The sequence below is a fragment of the Ambystoma mexicanum genome, chromosome 11, assembly GCF_040938575.1.
Source record: "Ambystoma mexicanum isolate Mex_15411 chromosome 11, UKY_AmexF1_1, whole genome shotgun sequence".
Classification (NCBI taxonomy): domain Eukaryota; kingdom Metazoa; phylum Chordata; class Amphibia; order Caudata; family Ambystomatidae; genus Ambystoma; species Ambystoma mexicanum.
The window spans coordinates 208,270,723-208,290,150 of NC_090934.1; the positions used below are offsets into that span (position 1 = coordinate 208,270,723).

General features: G+C 47.2%; 1 protein-coding gene across 4 annotated transcripts in view; it reads left to right on the forward strand.

Moving 5' to 3' along the window:
- The window catches only part of RPS6KA1 (ribosomal protein S6 kinase A1), a 918,695-nt gene extending 910,628 nt beyond the window's left edge, over nucleotides 1–8,067 (forward strand). For 2 of the 4 annotated variants that reach the window (XM_069622861.1, XM_069622864.1), the window contains 2 exons: nucleotides 5,913–6,050; nucleotides 7,200–8,067. In XM_069622861.1, coding sequence (XP_069478962.1) covers nucleotides 5,913–6,050; nucleotides 7,200–7,322 — 261 coding nt within the window. In that variant the 3' untranslated portion in view covers nucleotides 7,323–8,067. The remainder of the gene's footprint in view (nucleotides 1–5,912; nucleotides 6,051–7,199) is intronic. The other 2 variants (XM_069622863.1, XM_069622862.1) reach the window with 1 other exon arrangement.
- Nucleotides 8,068–19,428: the final 11,361 nt, after the last annotated feature.

A 19,428-nucleotide genomic window follows, 5' to 3' on the forward strand; every position in this document is an offset into this window, starting at 1 on the left:
CCTACAATGGTGCTGCCATTTGGGCGCCATCGCACCCCTTAACACCGTAATGGGATAACTTTGGTGGCAGCAGATTCCTGATGGCACTGGGCACCATCTAAGGTGTTTGTTTTTTGGATCCCCTTTACAGGAGCACTGAAATGAGAATGATTGATGCAGGGGTGTTGCTAGGTCTGGAAAAGATCCGGGGCTACACTAATGTTGGGATTGTCGTGACTCGGGGCTAGCTAGCCTTTTGGTTGTAGTCCCTGAGATTTTATCCGGGGCTACAACCAAAAGACCCGGGGCTACAGCCCCTAAACCCCCCTCCTCCCCTAGCAACGCCTCTGGGTGGATGACTCGTGGTAGGGATGGAGCGGCTTTGGGATGAGGCCTGAGGTGTGCAGAACTTGGGGGCCTGTACCCAGTTGCTGAACTGCAGTGGCAGCATTGGGATTGACTGGGATTATAGGGGTGGAGGAGTATAATGAGCCCCTCAATAAGTGGCGTGTTATGGACTCAGCGGAGGAGCGCAAACAGTGAGTACTGGACAGACTGGCATCACTGAGGATCAGAAGCGTCATCCTCCTAGTCATCTGGAGGCCGTGCCTGAGTAGCCTACGCAGAGGGCACTGGAGGATTGTCTGGTGAGGCATGTCCAAGGAGCCGATCCGCCGACAGTGTTTGAAGAGCAACTTGTTACGGGTGCAGATACAGCATGCATTATGTGACCTAGAGTGTGGTGCACCCCCAGACTATATAACCTCTGGAGCCTGGTGAATCTACGTTGGATGAGGCGTGGTGTGAGATGCTTTTGGAGGTTCAGCAAAGTGGCCAGATACTGAAGGGGAGCAGTGGCCAGTCAGCCTTGGCGTTGGACTGTGTCAGCTACCGAAAAAAGGACCTTTTTTTGCCGACCCAAGGCTTGAGTGGGGCAGGCAGGTGAGGGGGTTGTGTGGTAGACTCCCTACTAATCCCATAGCATGGGGGAACAAAGTCTTTTGCTATGACAGAAGTGAACCAGGTGTGTGTATGGCGGCCCTCCAGTCTGACATTCATAGCGTTCTCTCTGAGATTAAAGCCTTCTGGGCAGAGGTACAGTCATCCACGGCAGCACTCTGGGAGAGACTGGAGAAAATGGAAGATGGGGTTGAGGCCTTGGAAAGTAACCAGCTCTCTGTGGAAATCCTGGAGACCCAGATGGGAGCCCAGATTAAGGAGTTGGAGCTCAGAGAGTTGGGTTCAGCACAAGTTGGACGATGTAGAGAACAGGGAGCGAAGAAATAATATAAGTGACTGGTGGCTTCCTAAAGCAGCTTGGGAAACGTCAGAATGCCTGGAAAAGAGGGCGAGTGACATGTTTCTGTAATTGCTGGGTGTGGACGAGAACAAGTGTTTGACAAAATACATTGAGGCACTGCAGAGCTGCTAAACTCCAACCTGATCCCAGAAGAGAGGGGATACATCTCAAATACTCCAGGAAGTCCGTAGTCTGTCCACTTGCTGGATGACATATGGGATGATGGTTTGGTAGTGATGAGAAGTCCTGCCTCTGCTCCTGCTAAGAAGGAAAGTCTGGAAAAGAAGTATAGGGTCCCAGACATGGCCCCAAAATACCTCGGAGACCACCCCACACCTTACTGGGTGGTGTCATTGACTGCAAGAAAGAGGTCTTCGAACCTGGCATCCTCTTGCCTCAGTCCCACCTGACCAGGAGGGCAAGAAGCTGGAAGTGGCGGGCAAGCGCATCATTAGTACTGCAGCGTCTACAATTAAGGCTTCCAAATCCCTGGCCATCCTCTCCCGTTACGACAGTGAACTCTGGCATAAAATTGACCCAATTCTCTATTTTCCTGGCCGGAGACCAAGCGGAGGCCATGGGCATTTTTCAGGAGGATGAGATAGCATCGGACCTTGCGATAACTGTCGCCCTGGACATCGCAGACACCGTTTTCAGACAGTTGGGCAATGGTGTCATCCTACACCTCCAAGGTTGGCACAAGGCAACCAACTTTAGGCAGAATGTGCAGGCCAAAGTGGTCTACGTACATTTTTTCACAGCGGGGGGCCTATTCGGAAAGCTGGTTGACGAATCCCTCCTAGCAATCAAAACTGACACAGCTCACTATGGGCTCACTTCAACTGCAGAGGTAGACCTTTCAGTCCTCAAGATGGAAGGTCTCTTGAACTTCAAAGGTTCTCAGTCTGTCCTACCGCCACCCTCTCACTCTAGCACACAGGAAGCCTATTGAGGGTGTTCACAGGCCTACAGGGGAGGCTCCCAGTGTCGACATCCCCAAGCTGCGAGTACAGAGATAAGGAGGCTTGACCAGTGTCTGGTCCTGCGTCCCCACTTCAGCACCCCAGTGGGAGGCTGGCTTTCACAATTTGTCAACAAGTGGCACAACATCTCCATGGACAAATGGGTGCTCGGCATTTATCAAATTCCAGCACAAATGCCTTTGCATTCCTCCAGTGTCAAGACTAGAACAGCACAGGAGCCAACTCCAATAGGAAGTTCGAGCTATGCTGCAAAAAGGGGCCATAGAGCCTGTCCCTCTGCACCTCTGGGGCTCCGGATTATACTGCAGATACTTTCTGGTTCACAAGAAGTCGGGCAGATACTCATCCTAGACTTATCACGACTCAACAAATTCCTGAAATCCCAAAAGATCAGTATGGTCACATTACAGCATGTGCTAAGCCAGCTGGAAGAGGGAGATATCCGGTCAACGCTGGATCAGGAAGACGCTTATTTCCACATCCCCATTCATCTGAAAAACTGGAAATAACTAAGGTTTATCGTCCAAGGCAGACTCATCAATTCAAGGGGCTGCCCTTTGGCCTCAAGTCAGCCCAGAGAGTGTTCAGCAAGTGCCTGATCCCAGTGGAAGGAGTCCTTTGTTGCAAGGATGGGTATGTCTACTTGGACGAATGTCTGGTCCGGTCACGTTCCCAGGCTCTGGCGGCACTGCATACTGCGGAGACAGTTTGCGTTCGAACCTCTCTGGGCTTCTCTATATAACTATCCTAAATTCTGCATGGTACCAGCCCAGACGCTCTGGTCCTTTGGGCCCAACTTAACACAATATCGTGCCTAGTGACGCCTTCAGAGGAAAGGATAGAGACATCCTAGGGAAGGTCCAACGGCTGTCGTCTACCTGAGTGGAAACAGTCTGTTCCATCAACTCCACATTGGGGATGATGTCCTTGTGCATCCACCTGGTCCCTCACTGAAGATTGCGGATGCGACTGCTTCAGGAATTCCTCGATGCCAAGTGGAGGCAGATCCCCGGCTCATGGAATGACAGGATAGCCATCACTAAAGCTTTCCCCCAAACGCTGCACTGGTGATCCATTCGCCCTCAAATCTCACAGGCATTTACTTTCAAAACTCCTGTGCATCAGGAGACTGTCACTAGGTTTCAAGCCTCAGCTTGTGGAAAAGGTTGTCAGGATCTTCAGACAACATGACAACCATATACATCAAGAAGCAGAGCGGGACAAGATCGCCTACTCTCTCTGGAGGCACAGAACGTGTGGCGATGGGCCATTCATCACTGGATATTTCTAGTCCCATTTACACCTTGCAGGCATTCAAAACACCATCGCAGATTTTTTCAGTAGGGAGATGCAGTACTGCCATGAGTGAGAGCTTCAGCAAGCTCCGACCTTGCAAATCTTCAAGTGGGGCCACCCCCACATCGACCGGTTTGTGACAGAGGCCAGTTCCAAGTGCAAATGGTTGGCAACAGGTATCCTCGGGCGAGGAGTCTGAGCCTTCTTGTTCCTTTATGCATTCCCTCCAATTCCATAAATGCTACATGTGATCAACCCACTCAAACTGGTGCATTGTAAGATTATCCTCATCGCACCAGCCTGGCCCAGACAGATCTGGTACCTGGACCACCTTCACCTGTCGGTGGCTCCGGCCATCAAACTTCCTCCTATTCCGGACTTGATATCCAGGGAAGATGGGGCAATCCTGCACCACGACCCAGCATTCCTGAACCTTTCGGCTTGGCTCCTGCAGCATTAGAATTTGGCCATTTCTCGCTGTCGCATGACTGCAATAAGATTTCGGGCAAAGGCCAGGCCTCCAGCCGCACTTGGATGCTACAAGCGCAAGTGGAAGCGTTTCACTGTGCAGTGCCGGTCTCAAGACACCTCCACAGCATGTCATGCACCACAACTTCTGCCTTACCTGCTCTAGCTAACTAAAGGTCGCCTTGCCCACACGTCCATCTAGCTACAATTGGCTGCTTTATACCGGTACACTGTGCACCTGGAAAACATTCTCATGGACTTGTGAACGAGTTCCTGGGGGCCTTTTTAGGACATTTCCTCCGGTGAAGGCTCTGGCCCTGCCGTCAGAGTTGAATGTGGTCCTATCGAGGCTCTATCATGTAGGCCTCATACTTGTTTTTTCACCAGTCCAAGGTGGTGCTACAAACTCATCTGTCCTTTATGCCAAAGGTTCCGTCTGCTTTTCATTTGAACGAGCCTTGGTCTTACCAGTTTTCTTGCAAAGCCCTTCTACGACTGGCGAGAGGTCCCTGCGTTCGTTGGATGTGTTGCGTGCCTTGAAATTCTATGTGACCCGTACTAAGTATTTTCGAAACACTTCTAGACTTAATCAACTTTGGACCTGTGAGGCATGGGAAGGCCCCATCTAAGGCTTGCATCTCCAGATGGCTCTCTGGCTGCATCGTGCATTGCCATCAGCTGGCTAACTGACCATTGCTGGGCCGGCCAAGAGCCCATTCCACCAGAGCAATCGCCTCGACTACAGCATTCCTCTGGTGTTCCCCTGCTGGATATCTGCAGGGCTGCTACATGGAGGTCTACCCACACCTTCACGAGGTTCATCTGTGTTGACCGGGATTCCAAGGAGGAGTCTCATGTCTGACAAGCAGTGCTTTGCAACCAGTTTTCTTGAGTTGTGTGTTCCAGGGGTAATTCGTGTTGCTTCTGTTGAGCCTTGCCTCCTCCCGTGCTTTTGTATATGTACTGCTGTGTAACTGTATTCATAGCATGTGAATCCATGCAAGACCCCACGCTGGAGAAGGAACAAGTTACTTGACTGTAGCTCTTGTTCTTCTTCATGGATTCACATGCAGACCCTCCCTCCTTCCCCTCTATGGCTCTTCTTGGTTTCTACTGCCACTTTACGTGTGCTACCAAATCTGAAGATGGCCACCAGGGGTGGAGTTAAGGAAGACCAATGTCATTGGCTGGGGCAGTATGACCCAAAATGACAGCAAAAAGCTATACAAGCAACAGGCAGTCTTTAGCTTAAAGCTAGTTTGCTTTATAAATTAGAGGATTCCCAGCCTGAAAGGGAATATTCATAGCATGCGAGTCCTTGCAAAACCCATGCTGGAGAACATGAGTTACAGGTAAGTAACTTCCTTATCAAATGTGCCACCCCCTTGTGGAACTACCCCAACAGATAAGACTATTAACTAGGGCTGGATGATGTGGACCAAAAGTCATATCGCTATATTTTTGGGCTGAATAGCAATATACAATATAAATCTCGATATTGTTTGTAGGTGAAATGCTCAGATGTAAGCAGCCAACTACATGTGAGATGTCACAAACAACTTTATAAGACATTGGTCAAAATAAAGTGTAAATACAGGGTACCGCTTCCTGTTTGAGAATACACACAGCTGTGTAAATACAAAATGTAAATAGAGTGTAGTATATGTAATGTATATATCTCGAGGATGTCTCATCTTGTATATTGATTTTGGAAATATATATTGATAAACATCTCCAAAACTCGATACATCACCCAGCCCTACTATTAAGATTTGGAGCCATGATGATTGGGTTGTATGGAAATTGGGCGGAAAAGAAAGGTCCAATTCATAGTAGGATGTGAATGCCTTATTGAAATCCGCCATAATCCTTACCCTTTCCTTCAGGAACTTGTCTCGAAGATGCTACACATAGATCCTCATCGACGCCTTACTGCCAAGCAGGTGTTGCAGCATCCATGGATCACACAGCGTGATCGCCTACCCCAGAGCCAGCTAACACACCAAGATGCCAAGGTTGTAAAGGTATGAATGATGTGTATAGAACAGGTGGCTAACTGCACATCCTTTAAAGTTCTGTTTACATGAACTGTGCACTTCTTTCCACAATATAACCCACAAATGCGTTTTACAATTATTCATCCTGTAAGTTTTCTGTACCCTTAGTCTGATGATGCATGTGTAGCCACTTTCTGTCCCCCTCCCATCAGAGACAATGCTGTGAAAACATTCCATTGTTACCACCTAAAATGACTCTGTTCTCTCAAATACGTGGAAGGCAAATGCATTGTGCCCCTTGGCCACCTCTGCCCCACAATACACCTTGGAGAAGGACACTCTGGGCCCAACCACTATACTCTGCTTCATGGTTTCACCTCTTCTCTACAGTAAATCGGTACATACTTTTCCCTTTTGCATTTCTTGACCATTTCTGGCTGGATGCACAATTTGACCAAAGTGGAATGCGTGGATCTCTGAATTGGATTCTGTTCATGATTTCATTTAGATGGATTCAATGGCATCTATTTACTGTAATTGCTGCCGTTGCCTAAATGTCAGAGAACCAATATGTTTCTAGTGACATATTGTCTGGTAGAAGGCTGACACATACAGGTTGTATGTGTATACAGGTTGACACAGTAAGTGTAGGTTAGTTGGGGTGCATGTTGAGGTTCTTTCAGAGTTGAGTGGTCACTAGTGATTGAATCTGATCTCGGAGTTGCTCAAATTGTGCTGACTAGTGCCACACGCACACAAATTTGAGTACTCCCTGCTAGGGAAAAGAGAGGTTGCGGCACATACAACCACAAAGAGAGCATGCTTAGTCAGGGGTACAATTATCACGGACACATCACTTGAGTCCATCTACTTCCCCATTTTGTTACCTCAACCTTCTGGCCCTCACCTTTTAACCTTAATGGTCTCATATATAGGTCTCCTAGTCCCTATCCCATCCCCGTTGTCTTCTAGCACAAAACCCACAGTTAGAATATCCTTGGTCTTTCAGATTTGCTCCTTGCTTTTCCTTGCTTTTCCAAGCCCCTCCCTTATTAAATCTCTCGTCTGTGCTCCATGATTCTCACTGTTTCCCGTCTGCTTCCACTGTTTCATAATATGCACATACTGATGTTGTTCTGTCAATTACATTTTATCCTTGCATGTGTTTTATTCTAGGGTGCCATGGCTGCCACATACTTCGCCTTGAACAGCTCAAAGCCCACTCCAGAGCTGAAGCCAATCGAGTCGTCCATACTGGCTCAGAGGCGGGTAAAGAAGCTCCCCTCCACCACGCTCTAAGCACTGACCCCGGCCGTTACCCAGCTAGCCCTGGGTTGTCTGATTCTGCATGCAGTGCAGCGCAACTGGTAACCATGCACGTGCCAATGGAGGTGAAATGAGAGGGATCGACTTCCTTCAGATCAGGCAGGGCAGCTAGTCCCTGTGAAAAGGATGTCCGTTCCAATACAGGCTGGCTGTTGACTGCCATCACACTGGATTTGAAGCTGGGCTTTTTTTAAAATGTTCCTCCAAGGTGGTGTTCAACATTTGTTTTAATGGGATCAATTGGTTGTGATTGGAACAATAACTATGAATCATGTGATGTGGATGCGTACAGGCTCTCCCTGTATGCTGAAAGTGTGGGTTGGAAGGTCCCCACACATGTGGCCTTTCAGAATGTATTGACCGGGCTTTAGAGGCCCACACTCGTGCTACATTGACTATGTCCTCGCCAGTAGACCCATCAAGGCCAGGGCTGTATTCGAACAATGCTCTCCTGTTACTTTCCTGCAGTTTTTTATCCATGCAGCGTTTGTTTTTCTGCATTCACAGAGCCTTCTGAGATGATCTGTGGTCCTGCTGGAATTTATAAGGGTTGTGAATTGCAGGAGCTACCCAGAGTGCCATGGGTGGCATGGTTATATCAATCCCCTGCCTATGGGTTTGGTGCTTTAGAGATTTCGGCTTGCTTTATGGGGAACTTGGGTTTCACTTTCAAGTCTGTCAATTTTTAATAAACATGTAGCTGAATTTCAAATGTGAATCTGAGTTGTTCTGGTTCTTACTGCAGCACCTTTAACATGCTACTAGGGCCAGGGCAACATTCATTTGTTTTACCTTCCACCTGAGACAGCTCGATCTTAAGTCATGTTCCCTACCGTTCATTTGGATCTGCACACAACTAATGAACTTTCTTACTCTGCGTTCTCCTTCCCTCAGTGTACTGTATCCTTAAGTGGACATTGGTGCACAACATCCCTTTGCATGCTGATCCTGGCCCTATAAATGTACTCACCAGATGTCATGCCTAATTACAGTTCAGATTTATTTTTCTACCCCCCTAGCAGATGCAGGAAAGCATTTTGGCTTAGTTACTTCCTATCTGACTGCACCAAAGGTCACTACTGTAGGATTGGGCTAGATTTCTTTGGGGTTGGTGGTTACTCTTTATAGCCAAGCATGGGTTTTCCAATTTTATTTTTCAATTTATCTTTTGTAACAGATTGTTTGCCACAAAGGACCTGCACTGCGCCTGTAAATGTTCACCCGTTAGTTACTGTTTGTTCTTGCAGACTTGGCATCTAGCGTACTAAGGGTATAGTTATATTTTTCACCAGGGAAATGTACTGCCGGTTTGGTTGGAGGCCATCTGATGCAGAAAAAGGGTGTTTTGATAACTGAAGTGGTTTTGAAGTATGTGCTTTAGGCTGCCACACAGATTCCGGGGGCTTTTAGCCAGGCTAGGTTTCAGTCATCCCAGACATGTACAAAAGTGACTACATCCTGGTGTGAAAGCTCCCAGTTCTTTGCCCAGAGGACCTGTGGAACCAGACAATCTATTCACAACAGACAAGGTTACAAAGGTATAGCATAAGGGTATCCACATCTCGGCACCAATCCAGACTAGTACTGAGTTTCTTTGTACCTATAAGGCCCTTCATGTAGCCAAATCCACCAAACCTGTGCATCATCCTTTGGTAGATCCACCAATACTGTAATTCTAATCGCCCATCCTCCTATGGTTCTAGAATTGTTTAGTATCCTCTTTCAGCTTTTTGTTACTATGTTTGCATCTCCACCACCTAAAATTGCCCTTCTGATGATCACAGCTACAGCTTTGAAGATGGAGAATGTGTTGGGAAAGGAACTACTGCCTCTTGACATGATAGTGAGTCTCCGATTTCCAAAACCTTAGATATTAAATGTGTCTCCATGCTCGACTCTAATGTTTGTAGACTTGCTTCGAGTTGATGCTGCTGAGATTTCTTTTTGGCTCTTGGGAGCTAAAGACAATTGTTTTCTTTGGTGTAAATACTTAATGAATATCTCTTCCTGAGCTGTTCAATTACCTGCTGATGTGCAACATTCATGGCTGTATCTTTAACTTATATTTAGAAATACAAGAAAACACTTCTAAAAAAAAATTAAAATGCGGATGAGGTTCTGTTCTGAAGAATTGCAAGACTGCTGTGGTTACAGCTAGTTCATTCTGCACCACTGCCACTTCCAGAACACCATACAAAGTTTAACAAGCTTTCAAATATTTTAAAACTCAGCAAACGGCAAATACCAAGTCTTGCTCTAGCAAGGCGGAGGGTGGGGGGGTTTGAGGGTTGTCGTCTGAAAGGCTCTGATTCTGTTTAAAGTCAAAAACTGCACTGACCATTGCAGCAGACGCATTCAAGGAGTCAGTGACAGTTTACTATGGATATTGGTGCTTATTTCCATCAAGGAGTGACGTCCCCAGTCAGTGGCTGGGTTTTGTTTTTTACCCCCAGCAGACAACTATTGGGTTTTACAAGTAATCTCTGCGGCCTGTCTTGCTGTCTGCATCAAAGATTCAAAGCAACCTGTGAAAAATGGATAAGCTTCTTTGGCTCCATGTCATTGAGTGGCTCCAGGAACACCAAAAAGGACCAGTGGAGACCTGTTAGACCTTTATAATCTCAGTGCATTTCTGAAGGTAGTAACCTTTCACATGTTAACTCATATTCTGGAGGTCTTGCAACCAGGGGGCTGGATGGATTGCTACTCTCTATGGTGGGCACTTCCACATTTCGATATTAGGAAGGGCACAAGAAGTATATGCAATTTTATGATCACTGGTCTTATTCATATGTTCATGTGTCTGCCTTTCAGACTGAACGTGCCCCTGAGTTTTTACAAATGGTTTCAGTGATAACAGATTATCTTACTCGGATGGAGTTCATATGTGCTCTTACCTGGACCTTTCGATTCAGGTTACCCTCAGCAGACTAAGGACACCTGTGTGTATGTGATACTCTGGGAGTCCAAGGGATTCCTGTTAACCAGGCAAATTCCAATTTTCAGCAATTGAATCAGTTACAAATTTTCGTGATATGCATAAGGTACCATCTAGAGGTTAGTGTGGAATATTCAACTTTTTTTGCTAGCTATTTTAGTGCCCATCAGGATGGTATTTAAGTAACTAGATTTCTGATTAATAAATTCTTTCCAGATATTGCTCATCTGTTGACGTTCATTCCTGATTTAGGGCTGTAAAAAAATTATTTTTTATCAGGTAACATGTGGCTCAGCTTTGCTCAAGGGGTGGCTCCTTGGCGCCATCCCACGAGTAATGTCATCCATACATGTACACAAATCCACAGACTCCATTTTCTTCTGTTTTTTTTTTTTTTTTTGGTTAAGTTATTTGACATTTTTCAGATTTTCTACATGGTCTCCTCAGAAATCAGGCTTGCTCCTCTGTTAGGGTGGTTTTCTTCTCTACGCCTTTCTAAGTAGGTCTTCAGACTCTTTGGATATGTAGGTGTCTGGTGACGGGCAGAACCGGTCCTTCACCTCCCTTTACCTGGACTGGGGCCCCCACCCTTCTCCTGCCTGATCTTGCTGTAAACTCTGTCTGGTGCTTGTTCCTCCTCCGACCCCTAGCCTCTGCTTTGGGCCAACCTGGCCTTTTCAAACCTTCCTGTTTTTTGCCAAGACAGTGCTCTTCTTCCCCAATCCCTTCGCCTCATCTAACTTCCTCTTTCCGAACTCCTTTCCCACTCTTCCTCCTGGTGTTTTCCTCCACCAACCACCTATTTTCAAACTCCTCCTCCTGAGGTGCTCCACCAACAACCTCTTTCTAATGTTCGCCAACAACCTCTTTCTGATCTCCACCAACCTACTGCTTCTGGTGTTCTCTCCTTGACCACCTCTTTTTGGTACTCTTACCCCACTCTCCAGCTGTCCCACCACCAGATATGTCTCCTACAACCTCATGTTTTTCGTGCTCACCAATAACGTTCTCTTCTGTTCAGACTTTGGTCATGAACCACCTCCTTCCAAACTAACACCCTAAGATCAGACATGGAGGTGTCTCCTCCCCCTGGGCTGGAATTTCAGTCTGCAACTGTGTCCCTAAATTGCTTTCAGATTGGTTACTCTGAATTCATTGTTGTTCAATTGCCTGAGAGAGGAGACTGGACCCGAGCCTTTATTGGGCTTGTCCAATCGCTTGAATTCCACCGTGTCTAGTTGGTGTCATGAGTAGTCTATGAAGTGTCCTGCTGCTCTGGTTCCCAGAATGGGTTTTTGGTGCTTGGGTGTTTTAATATGCTGGCCACACTGGATTGTACAGTGGACACTTGCCCATGGCAGGCCCACACCTCTGCATCCCTGGCTGTAAAACCAGGGAAATTAAAAAGGGGAGGGGGGATCCTGAGAGTCCCTCTGACAGACATTAGTCCTGGTTACGAGGGACTTACCCAGATTCTTTAGCGCACAGAGGCGAAATATCCCAAACATATCAGTCTTTGTCCTGCCCTGGGGCAGTCCAGAACCGAAATTCTAGGCAATTCTCCTCTGAAAAAGAGTACCAACAGCAACCCCAGACACGTGTTTCGGTCTGGTTGGACATCATCATCCGTAGGGTGGAGCTGTGCCTCTCCTCTGTGACATATAGTGAGCTAAAGACTCTGGGTAAGGCTCTCGTAACCAGGAATGTCTGGCAGAGAGACTCCCAGAAACCCCCCCAAACCCTCTGTTATTTTCATATTTTAAGTAACGTTGGGACTCACCTTAAGTTACTAGGGGAATCCAGACGTGGACCCCTTGCTCACTATGCACAGCTCCACCCTACTGATGAGGTCCAACCAGACCGAAACAGGTGTCTGGGGTTGCTGCTGGTACTCTTAGGAGAATTGCCTAGCTTTTCGATGCTGGACTGCCCCAGTGCAGGACAAAGACTGATATGTTTGGGATATTTCACCTCTGTGAAAGATAGTGCGCTAAAGACTCTGGGTAAGGCTCTCGTAACCCAGACTGTCTGGCAGCGAGACTTCCAAGGTTCCTCCCCCATGCCCCCCCGAACCCTGCCCTCCCTGTTTGCATGTAAAACCAGGGGCCAGTAAACTTTAATTGGTAAGTGTATTCTAGGGGCATAGGGTTCATGTGGGGTTGCCTTGCAAATCCATTCTGGGCCACATGGTTTGTAGGTCTTCTTCTCAAACAATGCTAACGGGTACAACTTGCTTGATGAAGTCAAGAATTGTCGCTCCTGGGACTTTGGGATCTGGCTATGTGGAGCATTAAGCTTCCATACTTCCCTGGGGAGTTTTAGGTGTTAGAATGTGGCGGTATCCTGCTCTTCAATGTGGCCTATTGGAGTGTGACCATGCCACCATAGGGTTTCTCATCCTCTGACTTAGGTGAAGTACCCAGGACCCTAGGACTCACTTCCTTTTGACCCCTCCAAACTAGACTGGACACTTTCTGACAAAGCTTCACAAAATTGACATACATGTTTCAACTGCATCTTTTACCCAGAAACAAACCATGTCTAAAGTTCAGGAACTGGATCACCAATCCCCAATTGTGAACAGCATCTCTGCTGAAATTCTTCAATGCAAGACTGGTAAGTTCTGGGATTGCATAGATTTATTTCCCGTTTACAAATGTTCTCCTCCTGTTAATGAGCCAAGTGTGGGATGATTTTGCTGTGGAACACCCAATTTGCTCATCACCCAATGACAACCAAACTGATTACTTTGCTGTATTTAAGAGGTGTTAATAGAACCAAAAAACAGGCAAAGGGATAATTGTTCTTTGTCTTAGTAGAGATGTTAAATACAGCATAAATAATCTAGAACTACCTATATTGGTGCAAAATAAAGAATGGAAAGTGTCTGTAATAATACCGGTGAGGCGCGCCTCATGGCTTAAGTCAACGTCAAAGGTCACCCTATGCCAAGACTCACTTATTTTAACTGCAAGAAAGAAATGTGCAGTGTCTTCCTCTAACGCACTGTCTGACAAAGCTTGAATTTATGCAATGGAGCGTGCAAAGTCGCTTAATCGGCAACATGTATTGCAGGCAGGTAGGTATTCATGTGATGGGCTATCAAACACTCCTGGCTATGTGTTTCTGGTTTAAAGCCAGACAAATAAGAAAGAAATGTAGCTCTGTAATTTGATAGGTCAACTGTTTGGAAATGTGCACTTAACTGCATTTTTAAAAAAAATTTATATAAGGGAGACTTCAGGTCAGAAGAGAGCAGACACGCTAATTTTCCACACATGATTCTTTCCAAACCATACAGTAGTCCTTTCACGTACAGTCCTTAAGCGAACAATGTACACCATATAAACACTCTTGGTATGTGACTAAATGAGGGAGAGGTATTTTCCAAGCCAAATGATCAATTGCAGATACTCTTCAACCACAGGAACACAGTTGGTGAATAACAAAAGCCTTTTCCTTTGCAATGGAGGAAAACGCCAAAGACTAATGAGTACTAAGAGCAATTCAACATGGCTACTGTATCGGATTTGAGGACTGTGAGGGGTCAGAAATGTGAGGTGGACAACTTGATAAAGGTTTTTCAAAAGATGCCATTTTATTAACTCAAAAGATTTGTATAAACGCCTCACTATCCCTAACCTAACGAGGATTCCCTGCCTATCGAAATAAACTAAAAGGAAAGACTCTAGCAAAAGGAATCTGTCCATCACACTTCACATACAAAACATAAAGGAAATGTAGGCAATTCAAATATAATATCAATATATTTACGTTGAACGCAGGTCTAATAACTTTCTCCTTGTAACCAGGGTGAAATCCCTTTGCCCAGATTCAAAACAGGATTTTAAAGTTCTGTTTTACAACCAAGTTCCCATTATAAAGTCCTTGTTGCTCCAAACGACTTCCAATTGGCGTTAACCAACAGTTCAATTAGACGATAAGTCTTTATTTCTCCACTTCTAGTGAAAGAGTTCAACACAACTTCTACTTGAGAATCAAAAACACTTCCACAATTAATCTATAACCACAGCACTGTTTTTATCAGGATGATTCCACACTGTCAACTCTGGTTTTGTCAGGATGATTTCACAACAGTTCACACACAAATGCTTTTAGCGGACTTGACACTTCTTCACCATTTAACCACACCACAGTACTTAAATGACTTCTTCCAGGTCCACTAACCTGCTAGGACTACCACTACAAAGATCCTACCCTGGTATACGCACCTGCCAGGTCTACAAAGCTCCTAACACTACTACAAGTACTTCTGTGGTGAAGTTTACTTCAAATAGCTTAATAAAGTCTTTTGATTTTCAACATCCGTATTCACTACTTCTTCTGGGAAGACATGATACACATTGGTGCTATTTGTGCCACCCTTGTGATTGCCCCATACAATGCACGTTATACTCCACTCCTCCGGAATGCTTCTTATCAGGAGGTCTTCTCTCCTGCCACTCTAGTTTTCCCACTTTCATATAAAGCACTTGCTGACGATGGATCTCAAGCACACCTGCTGCTCCTTGGTTTAGACAATGCTTGTTGGGGTCGTTTCCAACTATTGTCTCCCTCACTTTGCAATAAAGGTTATAATTAGCTTGCTTCAATCTTGCCCTCTCTTGGCTTTGGAAATGTGGGTTATTGTAAACCTGTTTTATAATTGTCCTCTCTTGCCTTTGGCAATGATGGCTATCAGTTCACCATATTATTCCCCTTTTGTGGTTTTGGCAATGATGGTTATTGTTAATTGACTTTAATATTGCCCTTTATTGGTTTTGGCAAGAATGTTAGCTTTCAGGATAACAATCATAACATTTCCCTTCTTGTCTGCTCAAAAAGTTCTCCTTGTGCCACCTCACTTCAAAATAAGCACTTGTGGCCAGCAGGCGATTACAAAGCGTACCAGGGTTACATAATATTGGTAAACTGACTGGTTGCTGCATACTCGCCTGCTTGCTCTGCTTCCTCTGGGCCTTCTGCTGCTTCCACCGCCTCCTGCATGACAGTCCTCTGGTTCACTTCACACGTTTCTTGCTCCAGTAACACTCAGGTGCTCGCCTGCAACCGGAGCATACTTGTTTAGGGGAAAGTTTCTCGCTGCAACACTCACCGCGCTTTCTCTGCATACAAGGTCATCAAAGGTAGAGATGCTGTCGGGACCGACATCCACTCTACAACTAGCGGTGGCTCCGGCCTCTCTGCTCTTACTCGTGCTGCCACTGCAACGTGAAGTAATGACAATATCTCCCCTTCTGCTTCTCCTACTACTACTCCTCCTCCTAATGGCCTGCACCAAGTCCTGCTCGGGTATATATTTTATTTATAGTGCCCCTATACACAAGTGTTTCAAGGTGAAATGAGGCAAGGGAGGACAAGACAATGATCTTACTAGGCAAAGTGACACTGTGAACGTGCAAGTGTAGGGGAGAGGGAAGGGGAAAAGTGCCTGGGGAAGGGGAGGAGGAGACATAGGATCAAGGCATAGAACAAGAAGTGTGGCAAGCAGATGGCAGTACAGGGGTGAAGTGCAGACAACAGGTCCTGGATAAGTGCAAGTAGGGGGACGTAGGGTTTCATATATAGCCCCAAGTGCAGGGTTGCCAGAGGCAGTGCAGGCACGCAACCTGGTGGGGGGGGAGGGGCAGGGTCTTGGGTCCGTGGTTCAGAAGGTAGCCAGGTAACCAGTGTAGTATCAGACAGGAGATCAGTAGGGAAGTGGAAGATAGACGGCAGAAGCAAAGGGAAAAGTCTTGAGCTGCTTTCAGAACTGGAGATGGTCTTGCTCAAGTTTTAGAAAGGCAGGGAGGCTTTTTCCAGAGGGAGGAGCCAGTTGAAGAGATCGGTCACCAACTCGTTGCTTAGAAAAGCGACTGACCCTCAAGGAGTTGGAGCGAAGAGCTCGAGACGGAAGATATTTCTGAAGAGAAAGCTGGAGATATTTTGGTCCCAGGCTTCAGAAGGCCTTGTGGACAATGCAACGGGTCTTGAATTTGACCCTTGCGGCCACTTGGAGCCAATGTAGAGATTTTCGTGCTGGTGAGATACGATCCCTGAGCTTGAGGCCAAGGACAAGTCTCGCTGGATGGGTTGCAAAGGATGGAGAGTAGAGGCAGGTAGATTTAAAGAGGCTGTTACAGTAGTCCAGCCTGGAGAGAACCGGAACCCTGGAGACAGTGAACTACTGGAGGAAGGAGAGGAATGGAAGAATACCTCTGAGGAGGTGCAGTTGGTAGTTTGACTTCTTAGAGATGTCGGAAATGTGAGGAGAGAAGGAGAGTCTAGAGTCGAAGATAACCCCAACGTTCTTAGCCTCGTAGGTGGGAGCAGGGAGAGGGCCAATGGGCGCCAGCCAAAGAGAGGCTGAAAAAAGGTGTAGGTGTGCCGATGAGGAGGATCTCGCTTACTGGCATTCAGGCAGAGATCATTGGTGGTGCCTCCACTCTTGGATTGCAGATAGACAATCTGGGATGAGAGAAGAGTTGGCAGAGGGGAGCCTGAAGGCGAGCTGGATGTCATTCGAATAGCACTGGAAGTTGGAGCAGAGAGCAGCAATTCTGTGGCCGAGAGGTGCCAGGTATTGGTTGAACAACCAGGGAGAAAGGTTAGACCCCTGGGGAACACCAGAGGTGGAAAGAGATAGAAGAGAGGAAGAACCCAAGTTTGACCTGGGAGGCTCGGTCAGAGAAGAAGTCAGCCAAACTGGAGCCTGATCAGTAATGCCCAGATTTTCACGGAGCCGGTTGGGCAGGATGGCATGGTTGACCATGTCAAAGGCAGAATAGAGATAAAGTAGGATGAGGACAGAGGGGAGGTTAGAATCAAGGTTAGAGAGCGGGTCTTCATGGATGTTCACGAAAGAAGTTTCAGTGCTTCTGGCTGCTCTGAAGCCAGACTGGTGGTCATGGAGGCAACCAACAGATTCAGTGTGACGATTAAGCTGGGAGATGGCTAGCTTCTCCAGGAAAGGAGTTAGAGATCGGATGATAATTAGCTATTTATTTATTGTGATATAGTTTAAATTATAAACTTTACACAAGACATAAAGAAGAAAATAACACAATACTACATAATCCAAATATATATACAAAGTCATATTATGAAAATAAAACATATAAAAAAAATGTAAAGATCATCATCGCAAATCAGCACACAATAATCTGTACAATATTAAAATGCGATTGCTTAATCAATTGCAAAGTGTTATGCCCAGACTAGCTTCAACCCTCATCCAGATAGAATACAGGGCCGTCAGCAGATGCATGCTATTGGAATTAATGCAGTGGTGCCAAAAAAGGTCATCCTTGATATACTCATAATCCTAGGCATAGCTGTCCAAAAGCAGATTGAATGTGCTAGCCATTTTAGGGCATTCAGTCTGGAGATCCTTTGCCGTTTCCAGCTGGTCTTGGCCTTTACATAGGCGACATATTCGCAATGAGAGAGCAATCTTGGCTTTTCTTCCCATGACCATCAACGTGGGGAGCTGTTCCAATCTGAGTAACAAAATAAACCGTCTAATTCGAGGGGATTGGGTCCTCCGACGTATTCCATATCTGACATGTAATCACCACAGCTGTGCTGCTTCGGAAACTTTTTTTTCTGCGTCCTGCATCAATGACGTCGATGCGCCGTCGTCGAGGACCTCCTCCGACGTCATCTGATGTGATGAGTAGGACACCCGTGGCCTCAGTTCTGTTTTTTCCGCGAACGTGTTGCTTCGTGAATCTCGGTTAACGCCTCGACTCTTTGGAGTTCTATTCTTCTCGGTTCTTCGAACCTGTTCGTTGTTGTGAAAATCCTTCGTGTGAAGATGTCTTCGTCTTCGACCCCGCGTCCGGGCTTCAAGAAGTGCGGGGAGTGTGGGTCCAAGATGTCAGTGACGGACTCGCACGACGCCTGCCTCTGATGCCTCGGGGAGGCCCACGACACGGATGACTATCGTCTGCCAGTCGCTCACGTCCAAAGCCTTACGCGAACATAAGAAGAAGTTGTCGGTAGGTCGGGTGTCCAAGCCCCGGAAGTCGAAGTCTGCGGGGCTTTCGACGGATGATTCGAGAGGTGACTCTCCGCGTCATCGTCGGAAGTCTTGTGGGTCTCCTTCTAGGAGTCGGTCTCGCCACTCCTCAGCCTCTTCGAGGCATTCTCGGAAGCGCCGACACCGGTCGTCTTCCAGGTCCTCTTCGGAGGACTCTGCCCGGCACATCGCTTACCCCACCAGCCGTGCGACACCGGAGGAATGGGCTTCCTTCGGGAAGAAAATGCTGGCGATTCTCGAGTCGCAGGGTACTAAGCCGTCCGCGCCCCGAGTGGGGTCGGTCGTGAGAGGTCGAGAGACACCGCTCGCAAGAGTGGTCGGCACGAGTCACGGGAGAGGTCCCGTTCGGACAAGGAGACTCGTTCTCGACGTACCCGTTCCAGGACCCGGTTCTCGACGTACCCGTTCCAGAACCCGGTCCTCGACGCGTTCGAGACTGTGTGCACCTGTGAGGTCTTCGAGGAAGACATCGACGTCTGAGGCGTCGAGGGCGTCGACAGGCTTTCTCGAGGCTCCGGCTACGAGGAAGTCGTCGAAGCCGTCGACTCTCAGGTCGGCGAAGGACACGCTCGGGGCTCCGGCTTCGAGGGCTGTGTCGCCGCCGCCGATGGTGGCGGCGCTGCATCTAACTTTGACACCGATTTACTCGACGCCGGTCCTCTCAGCGCCGATGCCTGTTCTCTCAACGCCGGCGCCGATTCGCTCGACGCCTTTCGTGTCGGAGGTACCCCGTGGCACGGGGGAACCCCCTAGGAAGGCTCTGGTTAAGAGCAAGCACTCTCGGGTGCCTTCTTTTCGCCACCTGGAATATATTTCAGAGGAGGATGAAGATTCTGATGGCCTGGTTCCTAGTCGGGTTCCAGATTAAATTGTCTCGGGCCATAGTCAGTTTGACGATTTGAGGCAGTCACTGCATGATGCCAGTGGATTGGACACCTCTCCGGAGGTGGAGTTTTGTAGGCCTGAGCCTGGCTCTCATGCCGATTCCTCGTACCGGCGCCTTATGGCTAGGGTTTCTGAGTACTTGGGATGGTTTGCTCCCCCAGGGGAGTTTGTGCAGGATGGTCTCACGGACATCCTTGATGTTTATCCCCCAACTG